The sequence below is a fragment of the Copadichromis virginalis genome, linkage group LG9, assembly GCF_057382275.1.
Source record: "Copadichromis virginalis isolate Kocher_CV1m ecotype Utaka linkage group LG9, C_Virginalis_male_GT1.1, whole genome shotgun sequence".
NCBI lineage: Eukaryota > Metazoa > Chordata > Actinopteri > Cichliformes > Cichlidae > Copadichromis > Copadichromis virginalis.
The window spans coordinates 27640114-27652834 of record NC_140626.1 but is presented as its reverse complement, the minus strand read 5'-3'; the positions used below and the strand labels follow the sequence as shown (position 1 = coordinate 27652834).

The 12721-nt window shown below is 40.9% G+C and overlaps 1 protein-coding gene across 2 annotated transcripts; it reads right to left on the bottom strand.

Annotated features, from left to right (window-relative positions):
* Positions 1–53: 53 nt before the first annotated feature.
* Positions 54–10650, bottom strand: pdk3a (pyruvate dehydrogenase kinase, isozyme 3a). 2 transcript variants are annotated; one of them, XM_085468558.1, is made up of 12 exons: positions 10310–10650; positions 7942–8083; positions 7727–7798; positions 7103–7287; positions 6916–7005; positions 6145–6222; positions 5846–5922; positions 5611–5712; positions 5393–5500; positions 5150–5263; positions 1939–2059; positions 54–139 (listed from the first exon to the last, which is right to left on the bottom strand). In XM_085468558.1, the coding sequence occupies exons 1-12, from the start codon at positions 10410–10412 to the stop codon at positions 54–56; spliced, it is 1278 nt and encodes a 425-aa protein (XP_085324684.1). In that variant the 5' UTR covers positions 10413–10650. The 2 variants fall into 2 exon arrangements, with proteins under 2 accessions (XP_085324684.1, XP_085324683.1); XM_085468557.1 differs by lacking the exon at positions 54–139 and having other exon boundaries at positions 551–2059.
* Positions 10651–12721: the final 2071 nt, after the last annotated feature.

Here is a 12721-nt window from a genome sequence, read left to right as displayed (position 1 = left end):
AAAAAAAAAAAAAAAAAAAAGAAAAAAAAAGTGGATGGATTGATGCACAACTTTCAGTGCCCTGGAGACTCTGCTTCTTTGACCACATTTTCCTCTGCCGACTTATCCAAACCCTCAACTGTGTGTGCCACATGACTTCCTATTGTATAAATAAGGAAAGAAAATCAAGTTAAAAACTTACAAATCACTAAAAGATGAATTAAAAGCAATCACGTGTCAGTGCCAAAAGACAAAAAAAGCCAAGGGAAATTGTGCACAATTGTACAAATAAACTAAAAGCCTGTCAAGTATCTTCTCTTACATTTAGCTTCTAATTCAGTTATTTTCACTAAAGTTAAAAAAAGCAAAAGCACATAAAAAAAGCAAAACTTTGTTCAAACTCAGAAGACTATGAGGATTAGTAGTACCACAAAATAGATACACGCTGACCCGATGAAGCATTGTTAGGAATAAAAAAGGGCAAAGATGCGAGCAAGTTGCTTATCCACCTTGGCGTGCTGGCAGGACGAAATAGGAAGTGTCGAAATAAAAGCTGTAATCCCACTTTTTTTTTTTTTTTTTTTTTTTTAAATAGTCCAAGTGTGATCCCAGCAGATCCATCGCATTTAGCAAGGGTTTTTTTTTCCTAAGCAATACATGGTGCTGGTGTGGCTGAAAAATGACACGACTGCAGTACTCCTACTGCAACCCTGCGTTTTCCTCCATCCGGTGTTTTGCTGAGAGGACAAACTGACTAAAAAAAACCCCCAAAAAACTTAATTACGATTTATTGATGAGCAATTCAGATTATGCGAGTGCATCGTGGCTACTCAAGCAAAGTCTCTTATGATCATTGGAAAAGATAAAAAAGTAATAATGATGATGCTACTATCATTTGAATCACAGTGAATACACAACTCATTTCCTAAGCATCCGAGAGATGCTCCATTTGTCTGTTAGTAGTTGTTAAATCAGGACAAAGAGCAAATATATTTGATGAGGGTTAGTACCATTTGTTAATGGTCTGCAGGTGGCTGGTTATCCTCTAAGCGTAAAGCTAAACAAAGTTGAGTAAAAAAACACTCAACTTTTCACTTCTAACATCGTCCCTTTTAAATGCTCTTCAAGTTCCAGCCTTCAAAGGCGGGCTTTTTAAAAACAATAAATATGCCATACGTTACCAGAAGTAAGGCTCGCTGTCTTTTTCATTAAATAAAAACATGACTTTTAGAAGCTTTAAGAATAAAGTGTATGCTTCATCCATTGGTTCCTATTTCCCAAGCTAAAAACGCAGGGCAGCCAAAACAAGTCTCTATGCCAAGGGCACACCGACCTAATTGTGCGTTCAGTGAAGAGTGTATCCGAAAGGAAGGAAGTAAAACCTCCTCCTATTCTAACTTGCACTCAAACTAACCCCTTTCTCCTGACTCTGCCTGTGTGTGGCGAGAAAGAAACAGAACACGAGCGTTTACTGAGAAAGACACTCAATCAGCAGGGGGAGGGGAGCTTATTCAGCTGCACAGAGCAGTAGCCTAGTCAGCAGCAGGCCAATGTGAGTGAGACAGAGGAAGAGATGGCAGTACTGCTAGAAAGTAAACTTGAAGAAATGAAGTTCATCTTTGTAAAGGTTCACGAGAGTAACCAGATATTTTTAAAGGGGTCGGACACTGGGGGTCTTTTAAACCTCGTCTTACAGCCAGTGGTGAAGCCACGACAGTGAAAGCTACGCTGATGAAGGCCATTGCCATTGGGTACCGATATGAGTGGAGGACATCCATCCTTTCAGAACCTTTAGCGACTGGAATGTGAAAGCAGGTCTAATCCTAACCCAGGCGTTTTACCCAAGGGCAACATTTCATCGTGCATGCTCTATGCAGAGTGCCGGCATTTTGGCTCCCTGGGGAAGGCTTTGCTAGCGAGCTGGGCAGAGTTATCTGTTGGCTTTGTATTTGGACTTGCTGGCATCACGTGGCTCTTTGCTGGGGTTGCTCCAATCGTCCGCCTCGGGGCTCGTCTTATAATGCCTCCACGCCGACTTGTTGAAGACAGGCAGACGCTCAAAGGACTCACTGGACAGAGCCTTTAAATAAAGAAACAAGACATCCAAGTCAAGGAAAAGCAACTTTGACTTATCTTTATTAGAGGAGTTATTATCATTGTTTTTATTACTTGCCAAGAGTTGGATGGGTCTAAATAACCGTGAAGCTGGAGATGATTAGCTTAGCTCAGCATGAAGACTTTGAACACTGTTTCTGGTGGCTTCCAGCTTCTATACAGTTTTGTAGGTAATAAAGTGATGAGTCTAAGAAATCTTAATATTTGAAAAGTGATATGCAAGGTGTTTACACTGCTTAAAGTTTTATGCTTAACTAAGCTACTCATCTTCTGGCTTAATCATCACACTTTTTATTTGGGGGGGGTGCCTAGGTTACAGATACACATATTTTGCAGAACATCAGCCTACATACATACATACATACAGCATGTAGTTAAAATCGGTCAAGTCAGCCTCAATCTGTCCACAGTTAACACACCGCTCGCAATTAACACCACATTTACTCCATCACAGTCAAATACCAGCTTGCAGTACCAGCATAGGCCAGCGAGTATACTGAAACGTGAACTACTAGGTTGATTTTTTCATTAGCACCTTGATGTTCATAGTAGGGGTGCAACAATGCTCGTATCGATATTGAACCGTTCGATACAGTGCTTTCGGTTTGGTACGCATATGTATCGACCAATACAACATTTTTTATTTATTTTATCAACTTTTCTTCTGACGATGCTGTCTGTGTTGAGCGCTCAGTGAATCTGCGTTCGACTACTCCGCCTAGGCTGCACTTTCGAGTGCAAATCCACTGAGCGCAGCGCAAGCTAGCAAGACAGAAGCTAAGCTCGTTGCAACATGGCAAATTGAACCTCCCCCACCCTCATTCAGATCTGGCCTTTGGAACTATTTTGATCTTCATGTGAAGCATGACCCTGATGGTAAGCTCGTCATGGACAAAAGTAAAACAGTATGTCGGATGTGCCACGCAACGCTCAATTGGTGGGAACTAGTGCATTAGCGCAGTTAGCTTGTTAACGTGTTGAGGCCGTCCAACACTCATTAACGGCGATTTGCTGCGTTATGGCGTTAACGTCATTTTAACGAAATTAACGCTGACAGCACTAGTGGGAACACAACGAATATCACTGCACATTTACACCGACATCATCCTAGTGCAAAGACAAGTGGAAGCAGACAAAAACAACAAGCATTTATTTTGGAAAGAACCATTTCTCTGTAATAAACTCTCTTTTCCAAAGATGAGTGATTTCTCGATCAGATAGATTTTTTATTTTGTTGTTTCAGCAACATTACATTTAAAAACCGTACTTTTGAGTTAAAATATACATTTATAATTTTAATAAATGACAAATTAAAAAGGCATGAACTTTTTTTGCATCGAAAAAATATCGAACCGTGACACCAAAGTATCGAACCGAACCGTGAATGAATCGTTGCACCCCTAGTTCATAGGTATCAAGCTATACACCAGATATTTTTACAGTATTTGACTGATTGAAATGAAGACTTTCAGCTTTAGTTCAATGGATTTAACCAAAGTATTGCATTTACTGATGAGGAACCACAGCACCAAATTTTCAGTCTTAAAAATAACTGGACATTTGACAGGCAGGTAGTTTTCAGGTGAAGCCTGTTCTCTTGTTACTCCATGACAAACATCCACAATCAGTTGTACAACAATCTGATACATTCTTAAACAGAAGAAATTCATTGGTCATCATCAAAAGGCCTGAAAGACCACAGAAGACAGCTGACATGGATGACAACAGAATTATTTCCATGAGTAAGAAAAACAACTTTGCAACATCTAACCAAGTCAAGAGCACTCGAGGAGGTAGACGTATCATTATCACAGTCTACAATCAACAGGCGCCTTGAATACAGAGGTTGTTGCAACTAAATGTAAACCTCTGCACTCAAGAACAGGAGGGCTGGGTTAAACAACCTGCACAGATCTGGAAACAACAAATCTTTGGACAGATGAAATCAAGAAAAGCTTGTACCAGAATGATGGGAAGAGAAAAGGAAGAAGAAAAGAAAAAGTTCATGAGGCTCACCGTAGTTCAGGGCCAGCCACTGGTGTTTATTGACAATGTGACTGCTGGTACGAGTGTTGGGATGACCTGTGAAGTGTACGGGGCTATACTCTGCTCAGATTCAGCTCAATGCTGACGGAGCTTCGTTTCATGGAGTAAATGAATCAAAGCAAACTGCAAAAGCATCCCAAGAGTTTCTCAAGGCAAAAAAAGTGAGCTATTCTTTAATAGCCAAGTCAGACACCTGACCTCAACCCAGCACAGCATAACGGTCAGTTATTAAAGACTAAACTGAAGCCAGAGACTGCAGTTGGCTGCAGTAAACTCATTCAAGACTTTTTCTATGGTATCGATTTAAAAGTCATCAAAGAAATCATCTCACACAAAAACCCCACAGTACAGTTCGGCCATCTGCCCAGAACATCACCTTTTGTGGCAGAATCCACAATCGAAATTACAATTCTCCTGACAGATTTAGTAGAACTCGTGATGACCTGATTGGTTGTGTATATGGCTGCCTGGATGCAAAGCCCGTGACTTGAACTTCAAGCTAAAATCCCAGCCTATAAGTCTCTGCATACTCTTTTGACAGCTTCATGCCTGATTAATGAACCCAGTCCCAAAAAAATAAGAGAAAGAACTCTTACTGGCACTGACTGACATCAACTCTAATTTCACTTTTGCTTCGCCTATTTTTACCATAACCAGTTCCATCTCTTTGCTGTCAGCTCTTACTGATGGCAGGTTACAACCCAAGACACCAAAATGCGGCACACAACACCGAGTATCATTTTTCCCCAGTAATCTATCTCAGGTGCCGTTCAAATAACCATAAGATGATCACACAAGTGATGCATGAAATAATAGTAGGGAAAAATCCTGGAATAGGAAAGTTTGAACAGCAGGAGGGGCGGAAATAATCCCAAACTGTGCCAACTCAATCCCAACCAGCACAACTGAGGCATTGTAGAGGTCAAGGGTTCATTTTTTTCCTTTAATTCATCACCAATCTGTGTCATGCCTTACAGATCTTTGCAACACTCAAATTTGAATAGCTCACCTTCAGATAGATGACTGCATCCGTGCCAACTCCTTCCATAGAGTACAGCTTCAAATCCCCTTGGAAATATCGGGCATACAGCCTGGAAATTGGTAAACCGTAGCCAAAACCAGCCTGTAAAGTAAAAAGAAAATTAATGTAAAGTCATACCATATAAAAAAAACCCAAAAAAACCCCGCAGGAGCCAAAAGATGCTTTTGATCACAAGGGTCGATATTGATGCGATTATATGGTTGCAGGTACCAGTGGGACAGCTCCTGGCTCCAGGCTCGGTGTCGGGGCAGTGGAGTACATATAGTTGAAAAGACGGTCTATCTTCCTGAGAGGGACTCCTCCTCCTCTGTCGCTGATCTAGACACCAAAAGGATAAGGACAATGGACAAATGGAACAGCTTAAAGACAATAAAAGCTAAAACACCTCTAAATAATACTTTAATGATGCAAATGTGTGTCAAATTTACCTTTATCGAGAGATCCTCTTTACCCAGAGTGACTTTTGTCTTTACTGGTGGTAATCCCTCTTTACTGTTCTCATGAAGCTCCACTGTGGCTCTCATGGAGTTCTGCAAACACCCCAAGAGTTTATTAACTCAGCTCAGCAGCAGCCCTTACAGAATTATAGTCCTGTTACGGATTAATTGCATTTAATTAGACCCGGGCCAGTTAGGTTAGGAGCACTGACACTGGCCTGCCTACCTTAAAGAGCTCAAATAACATGTGGAATAGATGAGAGGGCACATACACCACTTGGATGGGCCTTTTGGGAGCCTTCACTGCAAAGAAAAGGAGCATGAAAACTAAACACACACTAAAAAGCAGCTTCTTTTGAAGTAAATGAGGTGGTGGATCATTACAGGACTAAATCTGGCCCCAATCTGTGCCCACAAGCTCTAAAAAGACCGGGTAACATGGTTGTAGTTTTTGCAGTGCTGTGACTAATTGCAGAGGAGATTGCTTAAACTGCATAAATGCACAAAAGCACAAAGCATTCTTACTGTTAAACTCCTCAATCTTGAGCTCGGGAGCGGCCGAGTAGTACTTCTCGCACAGCATCTTGGCGGTGTCGTAAGCATCTGATGGAAGAGGCAAAACAACATAAGTCAGACCACAGAACGGCACACATTTCTGCTCACAGGTCACTAATGCATCTTCTGTCCCTTCCTGAGTCACTGAAAGTGCAGCGCCAGACCCACGCTGCTGAATTCCTTTAAAACTATCATTATGTAAACACCCCGCTCAGCAAAGATTGATACTCTTTTGTTTGATTTGTGTCACTGCAGAGAGCGGCCGATGTGATATAAAACAGCTAATCCCCGCTTCCTGTGAGAAGAATGAATACATTTGCTCAGTATAACAAAATAAGTCAAACATAGATAGAAAAATATTCCCTCTGACTTGAGTGAGCATGATCATGAGGAATTACAGCATTAGGAGGATGAAGACACAAAACAAATTGTATGCCCAAAATGCTGCCTCTAATTTGATTACATGTAAAGCTTCCGTGTCATTTTGTTACATAATTACAGTGCAAAATATAACATTTTATGAAATCTGGCCTAACAAACTTTACTGGACTGGTATACAATCAGTTCATACCAAGTTTTCCTTAATAACGACTCAGGATCTCACCAAATAAACCTTGAATTTTATATATTTCAGCTGCATTTTACTCAAAATTATTGCTTCATGTTTATTGAGGGTGAAGAATATTTGTCTTTTTAGTAAACCAGGTTAAATCGGTCATGTTAAATAACTCCCAAACTTACCATTGACGACTTCTGCTACGTTGCAGTTCGGATCAATGCTGCCTATGTGTTTGGGATGTGCTGGGTTGGTATCGTTACCAAAAAGGAGTGCTGAAACACAGACGTGTGGATATATAAACTTCAGCTGCACAGACGGATCCCAACGGCTAAACGACATAAATGTTTTGGGGGATTTTCGGCGACTCACTGTGCTGGTTGATGAGCATGCGGAACGAGATGCGGTTGGTGTAAAAGCGGTCCAGGAAATACTGGACGTTGCTGCTGATGAACGGGTCAAAGCCGAACTTCTCCTTGTACTCGATGACCCCCTGAGCCATGGTGGGAACTACATCGTTGTGGCGGTTGCGGATCTCAATCAAAAGCTCCAGGAAACTAAAAAACAAAAAACAAACCAAAATAAAAATCACATGAAAGAAGAAACATATTTTATATGTGCACAAAGAACAAGCCAGAACTTTAAATGTGACCATGATTTCTCTGCACAACGCAGCACAAGAATGAGGATCTGCATTGTTATTTCATTCTCCCTGAACAATTGTTGGAAACATGTTCTCTAAACAGAAAGACCCAAGCACATTCCTGTCTGCGTTTATCAGTGACACATGGCTGTTTAACAGACGGGCATTGTTTTTGTATAAATACAGTGTTACCTGAGCAGTCAGCAGAGATCTATGTGCACTAAGAGGATTAGCAGTGTTAGAGGGACTCTAATCTTAATGACATAAGTATAGAACAGCTGGGTGTTGTAAAGCTTTATTTACTGTACATACAGCGTGCTTATTAATTTTTCATACAGCTAACATCCACTCACTCGTTCAGAGTATGAGGGTCCTCTGGCTTTCTGTTCTCGTAATCGAGCAGCTCCACAAAGCTCTGCATGTACCTGATCAAACAGACAGAGGTCAAAAGGCAACTTTTACACATGCTTATTAACAATATGGCAATAAACCTTAAAACAAGTCCTGCTGCCATAAAGGCTGCCCTTTGGCAGGCGCACAAAGAACATTTCTGGAGGGAGTGTCTTACCATTTTTGCACGAGTTTGACAGAGGGCTGGCTAAGCAGTTTATCGGGGAGAAGGTTGACCTCTCTCATGGTGTTGGCCAGCCGTACGGGCAGCTCCTTACGCAGGAACATGAAGGACGTTTTCTCACATGCATTGTCCCGGCCTGAGGGAAGCAGAAGTGAGAGGCACAGATAAAGCCAGGAATATTTGAACGCTGACAGCAGATTTTTTTAAATCGAACAATCCATATGAGACTGAAATACAGAGTTTCAGCTTTAATTTAGTCAAAGTTTTGCATTAGCCATTTATGAATAACAGGTTTTGCGGGTTTTCTTATGAATAAACTACCAAACCAAAATAAACCTTTTAGATAGGAATAACTTTAGCAATCAATCAATGACCAAATTAATAATTTGGGCCACCTTAAAAAGAACAAATGCACTGCAAGCATTCAGCAACACTGAAAAACCTGAAAGACCACAGAAGTCAACTAAAGTGGACGATCGCAAAATTATTTCCACGGTTATGGAAAACTACTTTACCACATCTAAGCAAGTCAATATCAAAACGAAATATAAGGACTGTTTTAAATACTAAGATTAAAATCCTTTGCAGTCAGTGACTGCCTGAAGTCTAGAACCCCTGGAGATCACCTAAGGCTGCGTTTCCTCCCTCAAGATGCTTCAGTTGCTGCTTCTTCTTGAGTCTTTCTGCCCTCAGCTTGGTCTCCAGTAACTAGATTATACTCCAGTAAAGTTTAATCTGACCCTTCTGTTCTTAACATGTGGTTTGCACCTCGTGGTTAATGCAGAACTTCAGTTAGAACCCTTTGAATTGTAGCTGACAGCCTAGACTTGAACCATATTAACTGCTTGATCCATTGTGGTGGTGTAAAAAAGGCAAAGATAATAAAAAATTGTGTCTTTGTCCAAATACTTATAAACTTAACCGCATATGTGCATCTTCCAGTTTAGTTTTCTCTTGCTAATAAATATCAGCTTTCTTACACTTTCACAATCCTGTTTATTGCCATCAATAAAATACCGTGATTAGAGTTCTTTGCTTGCTTTGGCAATCAGAGAGGCTCCCGGCTCACTGGGATCAAGGTCAAATGAAAGACAAAGCTTCATATAAGAAGCTGCTTAAAAAGCAAGTGTGCTGAACTCATCTAAGAAGAGCACTCGGTTTCAATATCCAACCTTTAACCTGATATCTTAAACTTTGCCATCTGACTGCAGCTGTATCCACGTGCGTGCCAACATTAGCTCGAAAAGTTCACGCAGGAAAATTGGCCTGGAAAGAGGGACGGGTGGTCAGGGAGACATTAGAGGGACTGGCGTTTTAGATCTGTTGTGGGGGAACTTAACATAAAGTAGAGCCTTCTAGAGTGTGGACAGTGCTGCCCTGGGGACGACCTCAAAACTCTCAACACAGAAGAGACGATCATGACGTCCAGTGTTAGAACTTGGGATGATCACGCAAGAGGAAACGAGGGAAAAGCTGGGCCTGACTCAGCAGTTTAAAGGGGGAAATCTTGTGAAATGCAGAATGAGGAAGCTTGTGCGTGAGAACACGGAAGCCCGTGGCGACTATCCCTGGATGACGTCTAACGTGCTCCAGAGTGAAACAGACACCGATATGTTTTGGCTCTCTTGGTGCCAAGCAGGGGTTCTCCTTAAAGCAAACAAGTGCGGCACACTTGCCGTCACGCATTCTACATCCACAGCTGCGAGAACAAATTACGCAACAGACATGCCAGCGTTTAATCAAGAGGCGGATTAAGGAAAGCCTTGAGTGCTTCTGCACCATTAATAACCGTCGTCTTGTGGCACACATTGCGACTGGTGTGATTTCTACATGTCTTGGTGCAATAGAGGGGAACTGAAATCGGGGGGTATTAACCAGAAATACGTTTAAAAAAACATCAATCTGCAATGACTCATGCTCTAGAGCGACCTCACTAAGACACAAGTGAAAATAAATAAAATGACTAAAGGCTTCCTGAGCATCTTGGCAACAGGAGCAGGGCTGCTGGCCCCTCCACTGCATACGTGCTGCTGTGCCAGTCTGACTGAGAATACCTGCATGCGTTAGGGTGCCTGTCAATACTTGTTTACAACGTAAACAAATCCGCACAGGACAGAGGACCGTCCTCTGTTTATATGTGGCTGCTTCACTGCAGGCGATCTCTACGTTTAACACACCTGACCGTAAGAAAGTCTAATGTTCCCTTCTATTAATAACGAGCCGGGGCTTGCGTGTGACTCTTCAGGTCCACAGCTGCGACTGATGAGATGACAAAAACACACAAAAGGGCCTTCCACCAAATCCTCCACCCTCTACAAGTCATTAAAGTCCTCTAAAGGTGCCAGGCGATGCCTTTACTCACCGAAATCCAAAAACTGCTTGATGGAGAGCGGGGACGGTGAAAATCTGGAGTAATACTCGATTTTGGGGTTGCTGTTTTTCAGCAAAGACCAGAAGATCCTCATATTGAAAGTTTTAGCGATGATGTGCGAGAGAAGAAATTAGGAGAAGGCGGACAGATGCTCGGACGGTGCGTTTCTCCCAGGGGCGGCCACATTTCCACCGGCCACGGCGGAGGAGACGATGCGACGCGACAGAGCCAGCTCCATAAGGTTACAGGATAGGATACAAGCGACAGGAACGGCTTCCTGGATCTACATTGCTGCACGCTCAGCTCTGCAAATCCCCTCGCAGTGACGTGACGACTTCATGCCATACTTTTCAAAGTAAAGAAAGAATGCGCAGTATATTTCGTAATATTTTATACCATCTATAGGGCAACACTGCAAGCTGCAAGGAGGTGTAAATTGGAAAACCTGGCAACAACATTTATTAGTTTTATATAATCAAATAAAATGATTAATATTTATTAAATCAATTAGCATATTGCATATTTCATTTTCTGCACATACTGTATATATTTAATTCTGTATATATGGTACTTATCTATTGTGTTTTGCATGTATTTCTTTAGCACTGATGTGGGTCAATACAACAATTTTGGTGTACTGTTGTGCAAAGTATGACCGTGCAAGGACAATAAAGAGTTAAACTTAAATGGTTTATTCATTTTAACGGATAAAACATTATGTTCTTATACTTGGGATTATTATTTAAAGTCTCCCTCCCGACCCATGACTTGCATTTATACACAAATTCTGTCGCTTAACAGAAACACCATGCTTTTTAAAAAAGGAATTTACTTAATTACTGGTGTATACGTGGTCTATAAGGGTCACTTATCACTCGTTTAAAATTACAATGACATTATCAATGTAAACCCAAAGCAAATGTCTTTGGACATATCCTTGTTGAAGGTTGTATGAAGTTCGTATTAAAAAATTATTTTTTTTTTTTAGGTAAAATTATTATTATTTTTGTCTTGCAACAGGTTTCCTTTTTGTGTTTTCGCATTAAAAATAAATAATAACACCGTAAACCAATTCATAAATGAAATACTTTTAGGTGTAGTTAAATGTATCCCTGCGTAGAGGCAAAAGCTTTTAATTTGAAGAGCTGATCTATAAACATCCGGTGCAATTGATTTCCATTGACGTTTGTGGACAGCACGTACCTTCGAAAACGTCGACTCAACCGCACTTGGTGCAGGCTTGTGGATTCACAGCCGCGATTGGCTCCAAGAGAGGAGCGACAAATTCGACAATGTTATTGGTCAGAGGCTTGTCAGTCAACGTCATTAACGTCTACATACCTGTTTATCTGTTCATGCGCAGTCAGCGGGCAGTGGATGTTAGAATTGGGGGGTACAGAACGTTAGATTGTGGGTGAAGAACAGGCTTGGGCACCATTTTTAACACGATGTAAACAGATTGTGGTTCTTTTGAAACGAAAAACAAGGCCCTTACTGTTTTTGTTGTTTTTACTGCCCCCTAGCGAGGCAATATCTTAAAAATCTACAGTGGCCAGAGCAATGACTGTATTGGACCAGAGAGCAAACACCACAGCGGAGAACTGTTAGAACATTACCTTTTTAAAATAACCACATGTGAATAGTTAAAGTAGGCCAACATATCATACATTCATGCATACATATGTGCATTATATGCATTTAATAATACTCTATTTGGGCACCTATAGTTTTCCAAAAAACCCCAAAACAAAACAAAAAACAATCACCTTTTTTAAATTTAATGCTAATTCAACTTTTTAGAAAGACTTTAAAATTGGCCTGCTAGTTATTTCCAATTCTCTTTGTAACCCAGGGAGTCGGAGGATTGCAGGTACGCTGATGTTAAACTGTAAAATGTCAGCATGTAATGGACAAATTTTTTTTAATAATAAATGAATATTAAAATACAGTACTGCACAAACGTCTAAAGCCACTCCTCATTTCTTTGTATTTTGTTACTAAAGTGATTAATAGGTTCAACGTGTACACTGAAATATAAGCAAATGTACTGGAAGTACAGCTGTAACAAGCTTTACTGTTAGTGCTTGGTATGACCACCTATATTCTTCAATACAGCTTAAATTCCGTTAGCCAAGCTTTCTTGTCATTACTTTTGAAGCAGTCTTCAGTTCTCTCAAATAGCATTTAAAGCTCATTGTAAACTTGGTGCCAGTGGCAGAGTGTTTGGGATCATTGTCATGCTGAAAAAGAAAGTTATTGCCAATCATGGTACTCACGGTTGTGGTATAATGAATCAAAATATGACCTTTTATGCACGTGTAATCCGTCCGTTTTGAGAAGATCCGCAACACCGCATCTCCAAATCATGACAGAGATAGCTGAAGACATTCAATGTTGACCATC